The sequence below is a fragment of the Canis lupus genome, chromosome 15 (assembly GCF_003254725.2).
Source record: "Canis lupus dingo isolate Sandy chromosome 15, ASM325472v2, whole genome shotgun sequence".
NCBI classification, from domain to species: domain Eukaryota; kingdom Metazoa; phylum Chordata; class Mammalia; order Carnivora; family Canidae; genus Canis; species Canis lupus.
Window position 1 is genome coordinate 61,515,649 of NC_064257.1, and position 14,722 is coordinate 61,530,370.

The 14,722-nt window shown below is 41.3% G+C and overlaps 1 protein-coding gene across 1 annotated transcript in view; it reads left to right on the top strand.

Annotated features, from left to right (window-relative positions):
* The window catches only part of CPE (carboxypeptidase E), a 106,347-nt gene that overhangs the window by 74,907 nt on the left and 16,718 nt on the right, over positions 1-14,722 (top strand). The window contains exons 2-3 of the mRNA XM_025438859.3: positions 497-693; positions 2,352-2,519. Coding sequence (XP_025294644.2) covers positions 497-693; positions 2,352-2,519 — 365 coding nt within the window. The remainder of the gene's footprint in view (positions 1-496; positions 694-2,351; positions 2,520-14,722) is intronic.

Consider the following 14,722-nt stretch of genomic DNA (forward strand, 5'->3'; position numbering starts at 1 on the left):
GGTCAAGGTACCAGTAAGGTGGTTTTCTGAGACCCTGTCCTCGTTTGCAGGTGCTCTCCTCCCCGTACGTGTCCTCACGTGGCCTTTCCTCCACGCACCTGGGGGGAAAGGGGAGCCAGTGCTGGTGTCTCTTCCTCCTCTTGTACGGATTAAGGTCCCGCCCTCATGATCTCATTTAACTTTAATTATCTCCGTATAGGTCCTGTCTCCAAATATAGTCACATTGGAGGTTAAGGCTTCACCTCCAATGAATTTGGGGAATTTGGGGAAGACACAGTTCAGTCCTTGGGGAGACAGACTTAGAAGGGCAGAAGTGTTAGGAATATTTTGACATTTCAAGTAGATTTGTCTTAGGTATCAATTCTGGAAAGAGAAGAAGCCGTCAGCTGTGTGTAGTAAGTCAGTAGAGACACAACGTACTCCTAGCCGTGTGCCGTCTGTCTTCTATTTGGAGCCGTAGAAAGTGTCCTCATGTCATTGATTTTTGCTCTTTTAGGTGAGCCTGAATTTAAATACATTGGGAATATGCACGGGAACGAGGCTGTGGGACGGGAACTGCTTATCTTCCTGGCCCAGTACCTGTGCAACGAGTACCAGAAGGGCAACGAGACGATCGTTAAGCTGATCCACAGCACCCGGATCCACATCATGCCTTCCCTCAACCCGGACGGCTTCGAGAAGGCCGCATCTCAGGTGAGTTCCCGCCAGCCCAGAGCAGGGCATGCTTCCTTTCCTGGTGTTCATAGGTGTGTGCTCCTCTGTCGTAGCACACGCACGTGAATCTCACAGGTAGGACGGGGAGGTGATGGAAGTGATAGATGCTCCCCTGCCTCCCGAGGAGAAGACATTTCAGAAGATAAGGCCTGGCTGGTGAGAGTGGCTTCAGCAGGGATTGGGAGTGAGAGGTTTTGTTAATAAGTCAGCATTGCATTTTGCTGGTAAATAACCATATTTATTCTCCCATGTTTGTGACTAAATTTCCTTTGCTCTAAAAAGCTGAAAGCCTGACTACCGCCAAGGTTGGGGCCCTAACACAGTGGAGGTCTCTGAATGAGGTGATGTCCTAGCGCCCTCTGCTGACATCAAGGAAGAAAAAGTGAGGCCGGATCAGTGTTTCCTTGGTGTTTAATTCTGGTACATATGGTGAGGGAAGTAAAACAAACAAAAAAACCCACCACCACCATCAACAACAACCCCTTCTGCCTTTAAAATTAAATTATAATGCTATTTTAACTGTTAGAGACGCTGGAAAGTAAGACATCTTAAGAGAAGATAAATGGCCTGTGTTCTCTTTTTGTTTGCACAGGCGTGGAGGACATGAGTTGTTTTCCACAGTTTGAAGCAATTTCCTTATTTTATGGGAGTATTAGTATTTTACTTATAGTTGGGAAGTCAGTTTGTACCTTAAAAATAAAACATCCAGTGACCTGACAGTTTGACATTGTAAGAAACCTAGAGAATTTCTGGAAATAACATTGAGAGAAATTTTATAGAAAAATTATAACAACATAGAGAATTAAGTTGTATACTATTTTAAAGGTGGTATTTGGAGCTGTAAGAACGGGTAAAAGATTATCATTGTTATTTTCTGTTACAGATTCTTGTTCTTTGGAGTCTAAGGTATCTGAGCTTATATAACTTCAAGATATGGGAATTAGCTCTATATCATAGATAATGTATAACTTAATAGTAAAATAAGAACATATGCATTGTGGAATATGGCTAAATGTCTTGAAAATTCCTTAAAGTTCTAGATTATACCAATACTGAAATGTACGATTTGAAATTGAACAGACATTTCTCAACTTACAAAGCTCTTGATCTTTGTTCTAGGGCTCATTTTTTTTTCATGAAAACTGTAAAAGAGAGGTATCTAATATGTACATAGTTCATGTTAAACTCATTTTAAACCTTCAGTCTTCTTTAGTAATTTGTTCTTTTGAATATTTAAAAAATAGATTGCTCTGATTTACAGAGCCAATGAATATTTTACTTAAAATCAAATACGGACTGGCATGCTTTGAAAGGCATCATCTATTACTAACATATATAGATTTTTTTGCAGTTTGATGATAAATACCATTTAAATGTGATTGTTATTAATATTTAAGGTATTATTCATTGAAAATATTTTCAAAATAATCATAACAAATACTTTCAACCTGATACATTCATGGATCTGTCAGCAAGAGTGAAAATACAGTTTGAGAGGGTATTGTTGAAATAAATAACTGATCCTAGTAAATTACTTTAAAAATCATTAATGAAGACCTTAACTAGATAATAACAACAATAATAAATAACTGATTATGTTTCCTTTTGATTTTTTTTTTTTTTTTTTTTTTTTTTAGCCTGGTGAGCTCAAGGACTGGTTTGTGGGTCGAAGCAATGCCCAGGGAATAGATCTGAACCGGAACTTTCCAGACCTGGATAGGATAGTTTATGTTAATGAGAAAGAAGGTGGTCCGAATAATCATCTGTTGAAAAATCTGAAGAAGATTGTGGATCAGAACACAAAGGTAGAGAACATGTATCGTTGTCTCGGGTTCGGTCTTCTAGCCTAAGGAAGTATGTTCTAGTATCTTCATCATAATGGAGGCTGGAGCAGTAATGTCACAGCTTGTGTGGGATAGATAGCCAGCTCTGAGAAAGTCACGGTCGGAGCCCCTGGAATTGGGCAGGGGGTCAGGGGAATAGGACATGGGGGAGAGGACAGATGGAAGGAACCCATTGTGGGTGTCTTGAACGTCGTCATGGCCCTTTCAGAGGCCCTGTATCAGCACATCACAGCATTCCACACTGTTAATCTTTTTCTTCTTTTCCAGAACCTTCTCCCTCTTTGCTTTGTACAACTCTCCTTTCTCCTGCCCCTTCTACTGCTGTTCCAATTCCCGCTCAGCTTCTTTCCCCGTGTCCCCTACTTGGCTAAGTGCTGGCCTTCGGGGTGCCATCTGCTACCTTTATCTCTTTCCCTATAGATCCATCTCCTGTGGTGTTCTCTTTCTCCATTTTACTTGCTCACTGAGTCCCTTATCTGATGACACCCAGAACCTCAAAACCAAACATTTTCCATAAGAAAACAGTGTTTTCTCCTTTATCCTGTCATCAGAACCTTGATTTTTTTCCATCACTGTCACCACCCACCAGCAATCTGTTGGCAGATCTCAGTGATGTGAGAGCCCTAAGCTCCCCTCTTCTGCAGACTCATTCCACTGTTCGGTTTGGGCCCCCATTGTCTCCTGCTCTGATGAGCACAGTCGCCCCCTGTTCTTGTTTTGGGTTCGGCCTCTCCCAACTCTGTTCAGTCTTCTTGAATTCCTCCCGGGTGATCTTCATACACAAATGATTGCTCCATTGCTTAAAAAACCTTGCCGGCTCTCCACCATCCAGAGGATAAAGCAAAAGCTCAATATGTCAGAATCGTGTGATGGTTTAGTCTGGAGACTCTGGGGGCAACCACGTTGGTTCAAATCCCGGCTCCCTATTTGCTGCATGCGCTTTGGAAAAATTTATTTATTTATTCATGTATTTATTTATTTATTTATTCATTTATTCATTCATTTATTTACTTATTTATGGAAAATTATATTTAACCACTATGTGCTTCTGCTTCTTCATCTGCAATAGGGAGATGATAATGGTATCTCCCCCCAGGGGGGTTATAAGAATTGAGTGAGTTAACATTTATCAAGTGCTTCAAGTCAGGCCCTACCTACAACTTTTATTACCGTTTCAGCCTAATTTCTTGGTACTGTGTTATGTCCCTCAGAGCTGGATGGACGCATTGACACGTTCACTGAACATCTGATGCTCCTTCAGACCAGTATTGTTTGAACATTGTTGTCAACTGCTTGGAGAGGCAGGGCCCATCGTGGAGGGAAGGTGGCGAACTGCTGTTGGCAGCTCTCAGTTCCACTTCTGTTTTTCCAGGCAGTTCTGCTCTGGCTCATCAACCCCTGTTTGTACCTTTCCTAAGTGAGAACATGGGATACAATTTCTCCATTTGATCACAGTGCCCTTGGCCCCTGGCAGCTGCTGGCTCACTTGTCCTTAATCGGGCTCTGGTATTCCATGTACTCGAGGCCACTGACTCCATTTTGCTCCCTAAACAAACCATTTTCTAATAATTTTATGTCTTTGTATACGTTGCTCCAACTGCCTGGAATGCTCTTCCGTTTCCTTCTGCGTCACCTCCTCTGTGAAGCCCTCTGCTCTTCCAGACAGACCCTGTTAAGCTTCCCTTACATCCTTTAAAAATACATCCAGCACGGTGCTTGTGGCTGGGTAGAGCTTTGTATTTCTTATAATTATTTATGTAGCTCTTTTCTCTTTTAATTCTAGATTTCAGTCTTTTGGTTGCAAGAATCATAGTTTATATTTGAGTCTGACACACAGTAGCTTGAAAACCTGTTATGAACGAATGCAATGCAGCCTGGCAAGCAAATCCCAGTATCTAAAAATCCACGGCTGGAGTTCCAGACAAGCACTCATCATGACTTGGGCACTAGACAGAGGAACCAGGACATAGGGAGGGTCCTGGATTATTGGTGTAAAGTTCTTAAAACTTTCCTGCCTATATTTAGGATTCACTCCAGAAAAATTAGGCGAGGCCTACAAGTGGAAACTGGTCTGGGGAAAGGGCTGCCAGGGCCTGAGGATTCCAGTAGAACCTGATAAGTGAGGGACTTCAATGTTCCTGCGTCTGAGTCACAGATACATCTTTCTTGGCTGAAGGGAAAGCTGGAAAGACAGAGGACTGTCTTTTTTTTTTTTTTTCCCAGAGGTAAAAAGAGGGCAGTCCTATGTGATAAGCTATGAGGGGTGGGGCAGAAATGAAAACACGTGGTGGAAGCTGCGCGCTGATGTCCGCCTGCAGACTCTCCCCACTGCCCTCGGGCCTGTGCTGTCTTTAGTGAGTCTGAGCGGTGGGAAGGTGATGCCTGCCACCTTCCGTAGAAGAATCTCTGAAATAAACCCATGTCCGTGGGATATCTGATGGGCAGCCTCCGTGCAGGGCTGTAGGCTTTCCATCAGCACTACCCTCCCCTTCCCCAGCACAGCCCGTGCAGTATTTGCATGATCGCTGTTAGGTCTTTTCTTATTTCTAGTTTAAGCAGTAATTTTTAAGGATATGTATGTTCATGGCACTTTAAAAAGAATTAGGATTTTTAAAAAGATGTATTAATTTTGGAGAGAGAGCACGGACACGTGCACATGCAAGTGGGCAGGGGGAGGGCAGAGGGAGAGGGGGAGAGAGTCTCAAGCAGATTCCCTGCTGAGCGTGGAGCCCGATGGCAGGCTCGATCCCATGACCCTGAGATCATGCCCTGAGCGGAAATCAAGAGTCTGCTACTTAACTGACTGAGCCACGGCAGGTGCCCCCCCAAAACTAGAGTTTGAGTTTTTATTTAAAAAATTAAAAACCTTATCTTTTCTGAGTAAAGGTAAGTTAAAGAGAAATAGGTAAAAATTAAAATTTAGTCTTTTTTTTTTTTTTAGTCTCTTTTCTGGAACAGTAGCAAGATTTATTTGCATTGGACTGAATCTTCAGTAAACCTGGGATGATATTATTCATATATTCATCTTCTCTTTTTTTCCATCTTTGTCGTTAAGATCGAGACCGTGTTAAGATGCTGCCTGGTAGGAGACACGTAGTAGACATTTTGTTAATGTCAGGACACATCTGGCCTTTTTTTACTCCCTCTTCTCAGTTTCTCTATCCCTTACAGTAGCTTCTATGTTTGTTTTATTTTTATTGAGATGTAGTTGACGTGACATACTATTAGTTTCAGATGTGCAGCAAGATGATTTGGTATTTGTACAGATCGTGAAATGATCACCACCATAAGTCTAGTAACCATCAGTCACCATACATGGTTGTGATTTTTGTCTTGTGGTAGAATATTTAGGATCTACTCTCTTAAAACTTCAAATATAGAATACAGTGTCACCATGTTGTACATGACTTCCCCATGACCTCTTTTATAACTTCTGACCACCTTTACCCGTTTCCTTCCCCATCCCCCCAATGCTGTCTCTGGCCTCCACCAATCTGCCCTTATAATGTTTTTTTTTTTTTAAATTTATGTATTTATTTATTTTTATTGGAGTTCAATTTGCCAACATATAGCATAACACCCAGTGCTCATCCCGCCAAGTGCCCCCTCAGTGCCTGTCACCCAGTCACCCCCACCCTGGCCCACCTCCCCTTCCACCACTCCTTGTTCGTTTCCCAGAGTTAGGAGTCTCATGGTCTGTCTCCCTCTCTGATATTTCCCACTCATTTTCTCTCCTTTCCCCTTTATTACCTTTCACTATTTTTTATATTCCCCAAATGAATGAGACCATATAATGTTTGTCCTTCTCCGATTGACTTATTTCACTCAGCATTTCAAGCTTTGTAGGAATTTGAGGTTAAAAATGAAGACTTTTACGAATGATGATTTGGGGAGTTCTGGGGTGTGTATGCTGTGGGAATGGGTGATGAAAAGAAATCAGAATTTTCACCACATGTTCCAGATGCTTTCCTTGTTCCTCTGAACCTCTGAATAAAAGCTCTCTCTTCCTGTCCTGGAGTTCTCCTTGCTGTCTTTCCTCATCTGTTATTGAGCTCTTTGGCCGGGTCACCTCCACTGTTTTCTGGGCTCAGGACATGAGCCTGGGCCTGGATTGCTTGAAAACAGAGTGGATTAAAATAAGTCAAACAATTTTATTAAATTTACACTTGTCTCTAATGGCTAGAGTTGTGAAGAAAAGGAAATAAATATAGCTTTAATATATTTTAAGAGCCAAAGCCATCTAATTATAGAGCATAACATTTAAGCTATATTGACGGTCTTTAAATGGAAATTTTAAAGATAGGTCATAATTGGTTCTAGATTCTCCTGGGGCTCAATCTTAGAGATATTCCAGAGGCTTCTTTATGGGTTACTTAAATACATAATCACAGTACCCCAGGGATCACAGCATTTAATCAGCCTAAAAAATTCTGTTAGTAGCCAGAGACAAACTGAATTTAATTTGTCAAATTGTGGAATTTACTCACTTGCTTTTGAACACATTGGTAGCATGTATATTAGCAATAGTGTATGGATAAGAATTAGCGATAGGCTGAACCTAATCGCCAGCTGTGACTTCGTCTATTCAGGACTGTGTGTTATATTTGTTCCAAAAAGATTTCTTAAAAAAATGTTGTATTACAAAATTAGTAATTGTAAATGAGGAGAAAAAATAACCCATTACCCTATAGTCTTAGATGACCAGCATCCACATCTCGGTATGTATCCTTTAGAATTATGTTTTATGCGTGTACCAATCTATAAATATATGGAAGCATACCATGCACAGTGTTTTGAACACTTTCAGGTGAATAATAGAGAAGCATAGTCTCCCACAGTATGGCTTTGCCTCCTGAACTCCCACTCAAACCAGTCCTTGCTTCCCCCACTGTACTGTCTTCCTTTCAGTTTTTACTACTCTTTTCCTCCTATCCAAAGCCTGTCTTCTTTTCCCCCAAGGCATCTTGGAATTCCACCTCCTTCCTAAAGTCTTATGATTCTCCAAACCACAGAGATGTCTCTTCTGAACTCATAGAAATACTTGTTGGTACCATTCACTGGGGTAGAGCAAATAGGAGGAATGAAAGAGATGTATAAGGGAGAGGGTTGAAAAGAAATTCAGCACTGCAAGGAAAACTTTGAACATAATATAAAAGAATGTGTTAAACTCCTACATATAATATTATTGCCATTTTTTTGAGCAGTTGAGTCTAATAAACCATAAATTAATTGCAAAGAAAAGCATGGCTATTTTTTAGATTAAAGATTTTTTTTGAGTCCATGTTCTGTATTAGTTATTTTAATGTTGATTTAAATAAAAACTTGAACTGGATTTAATTTAAATTAATTTGAATTCCAAAAACAAATTTAAGTACATCTAAGAATTTAGCATATAGCAAGGGAGTTTTTCAGACCACTGTGGAAAGAAAGGATAATTCAATAAATGAAATTGAGAGGAATCCATCTCACAAATTCAGCACAGATCAACATAAAATCTATATTAAAAGTATGAACCTAGAAAAAGAAAATTTTGGTAAGTATACAATTTTTAGAAGGGGATAGAATTTTCTAAATCCCTTATATAGAAGAATTGGCATATGGTGACCATTTGATAGTTATTGAATGAATAAAATGCAGAAGTAGAGACCATAAAGAAAAGATCAGTAGATTTGACAACATAAATATCTTGATATTTTGTATTTTAATTATCATTATCATTAAATTTGAAAAAAATGAATTGGAAAGACCAATGAAAAACTCAGAAAATATCCATAATATAGAGGGTTAGTGTTTTTACTAGATAAATAACTCTTGCAATTAGCGAGAGATCAGCATTTCAGTAAAAAATCAGTTAAACCATGTATAAATATGTCACCAAAGAATAAACATAAGTGGCTACTTTTTTTTTTTTTTTTTTTTTTTTATTTTTTATTTTTTTTTTTTTATTGGTGTTCAATTTACTAACATACAGAATAACACCCAGTGCCCGTCACCCATTCACTCCCACCCCCCGCCCTCCTCCCCTTCTACCACCCCTAGTTCGTTTCCCAGAGTTAGCAGTCTTTATGTTCTGTCTCCCTTTCTGATATTTCCCACACATTTCTTCTCCCTTCCCTTATTTTCCCTTTCACTATTATTTATATTCCCCAAATGAATGAGAACATATAATGTTTGTCCTTCTCCGACTGACTTACTTCACTCAGCATAATACCCTCCAGTTCCATCCACGTTGAAGCAAATGGTGGGTATTTGTCATTTCTAATAGCTGAGTAATATTCCATTGTATACATAGACCACATCTTCTTTATCCATTCATCTTTCGTTGGACACCGAGGCTCCTTCCACAGTTTGGCTATCGTGGCCATTGCTGCTAGAAACATCGGGGTGCAGGTGTCCCGGCGTTTCATTGCATTTGTATCTTTGGGGTAAATCCCCAACAGTGCAATTGCTGGGTCGTAGGGCAGGTCTATTTTTAACTGTTTGAGGAACCTCCACACAGTTTTCCAGAGTGGCTGCACCAGTTCACATTCCCACCAACAGTGTAAGAGGGTTCCCTTTTCTCCACATCCTCTCCAACATTTGTTGTTTCCTGCCTTGTTAATTTTTCCCATTCTCACTGGTGTGAGGTGGTATCTCATTGTGGTTTTGATTTGTATTTCCCTGATGGCAAGTGATGCAGAGCATTTTCTCATGTGCATGTTGGCCATGTCTATGTCTTCTTCTGTGAGATTTCTGTTCATGTCTTTTGCCCATTTCATGATTGGATTGTTTGTTTCTTTGGTGTTGAGTTTAATAAGTTCTTTATAGATCTTGGAAACTAGCCCTTTATCTGATATGTCATTTGCAAATATCTTCTCCCATTCTGTAGGTTGTCTTTGAGTTTTGTTGACTGTATCCTTTGCTGTGCAAAAGCTTCTTATCTTGATGAAGTCCCAATAGTTCATTTTTGCTTTTGTTTCTTTTGCCTTCGTGGATGTATCTTGCAAGAAGTTACTATGGCCGAGTTCAAAAAGGGTGTTGCCTGTGTTCTTCTCTAGGATTTTGATGGAATCTTGTCTCACATTTAGATCTTTCATCCATTTTGAGTTTATCTTTGTGTATGGTGAAAGAGAGTGGTCTAGTTTCATTCTTCTGCATGTGGCTGTCCAATTTTCCCAGCACCATTTATTGAAGAGACTGTCTTTCTTCCAATGGATAGTCTTTCCTCCTTTATCGAATATTAGTTGCCCATAAAGTTCAGGGTCCACTTCTGGATTCTCTATTCTGTTCCACTGATCTATGTGTCTGTTTTTGTGCCAGTACCACACTGTCTTGATGACCACAGCTTTGTAGTACAACCTGAAATCTGGCATTGTGATGCCCCCAGATATGGTTTTCTTTTTTAAAATTCCCCTGGCTATTCGGGGTCTTTTCTGATTCCACACAAATCTTAAAATAATTTGTTCTAACTCTCTGAAGAAAGTCCATGGTATTTTGATAGGGATTGCATTAAACGTGTAAATTGCCCTGGGTAACATTGACATTTTCACAATATTAATTCTGCCAATCCATGAGCATGGAATATTTTTCCATCTCTTTGTGTCTTCCTCAATTTCTTTCAGAAGTGTTCTATAGTTTTGAGGGTATAGATCCTTTACATCTTTGGTGAGGTTTATTCCTAGGTATCTTATGCTTTTGGGTGCAATTGTAAATGGGATTGACTCCTTAATTTCTCTTTCTTCAGTCTCATTGTTAGTGTATAGAAATGCCACTGACTTCTGGGCATTGATTTTGTATCCTGCCACGCTACCGAATTGCTGTATGAGTTCTAGCAATCTTGGGGTGGAGACTTTTGGGTTTTCTATGTAGAGTATCATGTCATCGGCGAAGAGGGAGAGTTTGACTTCTTCTTTGCCAATTTGAATGCCTTTAATGTCTTTTTGTTGTCTGATTGCTGAGGCTAGGACTTCCAGTACTATGTTGAATAGCAGTGGTGAGAGTGGACATCCCTGTCTTGTTCCTGATCTTAGGGGAAAGGCTCCCAGTGCTTCCCCATTGAGAATGATATTTGCTGTGGGCTTTTCATAGATGGCTTTTAAGATGTCGAGGAATGTTCCCTCTATCCCTACACTCTGAAGAGTTTTGATCAGGAATGGATGCTGTATTTTGTCAAATGCTTTCTCTGCATCCAATGAGAGGATCATATGGTTCTTGGTTTTTCTCTTGCTGATATGATGAATCACATTGATTGTTTTACGGGTGTTGAACCAGCCTTGTGTCCCAGGGATAAATCCTACTTGGTCATGGTGAATAATTTTCTTAATGTACTGTTGGATCCTATTGGCCAGTATCTTGTTGAGAATTTTTGCATCCATGTTCATCAGGGATATTGGTCTGTAATTCTCCTTTTTGGCGGGGTCTTTGTCTGGCTTTGGAATTAAGGTGATGCTGGCTTCATAGAACGAATTTGGAAGTACTCCATCTCTTTCTATCTTTCCAAACAGCTTTAGGAGAATAGGTATGATTTCTTCTTTAAACGTTTGATAAAATTCTCCTGGGAAGCCATCTGGCCCTGGACTCTTGTGTCTTGGGAGGTTTTTGATGACTGCTTCAATTTCCTCCCTGGTTATTGGCCTGTTCAGGTTTTCTATTTCTTCCTGTTCCAGTTTTGGTAGTTTGTGGCTTTCCAGGAATGCGTCCATTTCTTCTAGATTGCCTAATTTATTGGCGTATAGCTGTTCATAATAGGTTTTTAAAATCGTTTGTATTTCCTTGGTGTTGGTAGTGATCTCTCCTTTCTCATTCATGATTTTATTAATTTGAGTCTTCTCTCTCTTCTTTTTAATAAGGCTGGCTAATGGTTTATCTATCTTATTAATTCTTTCAAAGAACCAACTCCTGGTTCTGTTGATCTGTTCCACAGTTCTTCTGGTCTCGATTTCGTTGAGTTCTGCTCGAATCTTTATTAGCTCCCTTCTTCTCTTGGGTGTAGGATCTATTTGCTGTTTTTTCTCTAGCTCCTTTATGTGTAAGGTTAGCTTTTGTATTTGAGTTCTTTCCAGTTTTTGAATGGATGCTTGTATTGCGATGTATTTCCCCCTTAGGACTGCTTTTGCTGCATCCCAAAGATTTTGAACGGTTGTATCTTCATTCTCATTAGTTTCCATGAATCTTTTTAATTCTTCCTTAATTTCCTGGTTGACCCTTTTATCTTTTAGCAGGATGGTCCTTAACCTCCATGTGTTTGAGGTCCTTCCAAACTTCTTGTTGTGATTTAGTTCTAATTTCAAGGCATTATGGTCCGAGAATATGCAGGGGACAATCCCAATCTTTTGGTATCGGTTCAGACCCGATTTGTGACCCAATATGTGGTCTATTCTGGAGAAAGTTCCATGTGCGCTTGAGAAGAATGTGTATTCAGTTGAGTTTGGATGTAAAGTTCTGTAGATATCTGTGAAATCCATCTGGTCCAGTGTATCATTTAAAGCTCTCGTTTCTTTGGAGATGTTTTGCTTAGAAGACCTATCGAGTATAGAAAGAGCTAGGTTGAAGTCACCAAGTATAAGTGTATTATTATCTAAGTATTTCTTCACTTTGGTTAATAATTGATTTATATATTTGGCAGCTCCCACACTAGGAGCATATATATTGAGGATTGTTAAGTCCTCTTGTTGAATAGATCCTTTAAGTATGATATAGTGTCCCTCTTCATCTCTCACTACAGTCTTTGGGGTAAATTTTAGTTTATCTGATATAAGGATGGCTACCCCTGCTTTCTTTTGAGGACCATTCGAATGGTAAATGGTTCTCCAACCTTTTATTTTCAGGCTGTAGGTGTCCTTCTGTCTAAAATGAGTCTCTTGTAGACAGCAAATAGATGGGTCCTGCTTTTTTATCCAGTCTGAAACCCTGCGCCTTTTGATGGGGTCATTAAGCCCGTTCACATTCAGAGTTACTATTGAGAGATATGAGTTTAGTGTCATCATGATATCTATTCAGTCTTTGTTTTTGTGGACTGTTCCACTGAACTTCTTCTTAAAGGGGAATTTTAAGAGGCCCCCTTAAAATTTCTTGCAGAGCTGGTTTGGAGGTCACATATTCTTTTAGTTGCTGCCTGTCTTGGAAGCTCTTTATCTCTCCTTCCATTTTGAATGAGAGCCTTGCTGGATAAAGTATTCTTGGTTGCATGTTCTTTTCATTTAGGACCCTGAATATATCCTGCCAGCCCTTTCTGGCCTGCCAGGTCTCTGTGGAGAGGTCTGCTGTTACCCTAATACTCCTCCCCATAAAAGTCAGGGATTTCTTGTCTCTTGCTGCTTTAAGGATCTTCTCTTTATCTTTGGAATTTGCAAGCTTCACAATTAAATGTCGAGGTGTTGAACGGTTTTTATTGATTTTAGGGGGGGATCTCTCTATTTCCTGGATCTGAATGCCTGTTTCCCTTCCCAGATTAGTAAAGTTTTCAGCTAGAATTTGTTCAAATACATATTCTGGCCCTCTGTCCCTTTCGGCGCCCTCGGGAACCCCAATTAAACGTAGGTTTTTCTTCCTCAGGCTGTCGTTTATTTCCCTTAATCTATCTTCATGGTCTTTTAATTGTTTGTCTCTTTTTTCCTCAGTTTCCCTCTTTGCTGTCAACTTGTCTTCTAGGTCACTCACTCGTTCTTCCACCTCGTTAACCCTCGTCGTTAGGACTTCTAGTTTGGATTGCATCTCATTCAATTGGTTTTTAATTTCTGCCTGATTAGCTCTAAATTCTGCAGTCATGAAGTCTCTTGAGTCCTTTATACTTTTTTCTAGAGCCACCAGTAGGTGTATAATAGTGCTTCTGAATTGGCTTTCTGACATTGAATTGTAATCCAGATTTTGTAACTCTGTGGGAGAGAGGACTGTTTCTGGTTCTTTCTTTTGAGGTGAGGTTTTCCTTCTAGTCATTTTGCTCAGTGCAGAGTGGCCAAAAGCAAGTTGTATTGGGAAAAAGAGAAAAAGAGAGGAGAGAAAGAAGGAAAGAAAAGAGAAAGAGAAAAAAAAAGGGAAGAAAAAGAAAAAAAAAACGAAAAAAAAAAAAAAAAAAAAAAAAAAAGAAGAAAAAGAGAAAGAAAAAGAAAGGAGAAAAAAAGGGGGTGGGGGAAGGAAACAAATCAAAAAGCAAAACAAAACAAAAACAAAAACAAAAACAAAAACAAACAAACAAAAAAAGAACCACCGGGGAGTATCTTCTGATTCTGTGTACTTTAAGTCCCTTGGCTTCTCCTGGAAGTTGTCAGTCTAGCTGGTGTTCTGGGGGAGGGGCCTGCTGTGCTGATTTTCAGGTGTTAGCAGTTGGGGGAGCTGCTGTGCCCCTGCCTGGTGCAGGGCTCAGTAGGGGTTGTTTACCCCGTGAGGCCGCAGGAGGAACAGCCCCAGTGGCGGGGCAGCTCTGGAAACCTGGATTCAGTCCCCGCAGTAACTCCAGAGCTCTCCGTCTGCAGGGCCTGGAGGCTCCGGGCGGGGCCGCTGATCTGCTCAGCTGGGGCAGGAGCGTCCTTGCTGTCCTGGGCCCTCCCGGCCTCTGCCTGTCCCGGGGGAGGCGGGATCCTGGGCTGTGTCCCGGCGCCCTGTGCTCCGGCGCCTGTGCTGGTGGATTCGCGCTCCCGGGCCGCGCAGCCCCCTCCGCGGAGCTGCCGCCCAAGCCCCTCCGAGCTGCTCCTGGAACCGCGCAGCCCCCTCTGCACGGAGCCTCTTCCTCTGCCCGAGCCCCTCCGAGCTGCTCCCGGGGCCGCGCAGCCCCCTCCGCGGAGCCGCCGCCCGAGCCCCTTCAGCTGCTCCGGGTCCCGCCGGGTCCCGCCGTGCGCGCTGCAGCCCTTAGGGAGCCCGGCGCACTCTCCTGGGCGCGCAGTTGCTGTTACTGTCCCCGGGAGCCCGAGGGCATCCTCGCCCTCCTGGGTCCTGCTCCACCTCCCCGCGAGCCCCTCTCCGCCCGGGAAGGTCGGTGCAGCTCCTGCGTCTCCGGATTTGAATTCTTAGCTGTGTGAACTTGGACATATTAGTGCTCAGCACCTAGGTTCTTCCCGTGAGGGGGATGACTATCTTTGCTTCTCCACCAGGGATGCTGTGAAGCTCATTCATAAACTGAACAGCGATACAGAAATATAAGATCTTGTAACCATCAAACCCTACTGAGGCTGTTAGAGTTTCTGTCCCAA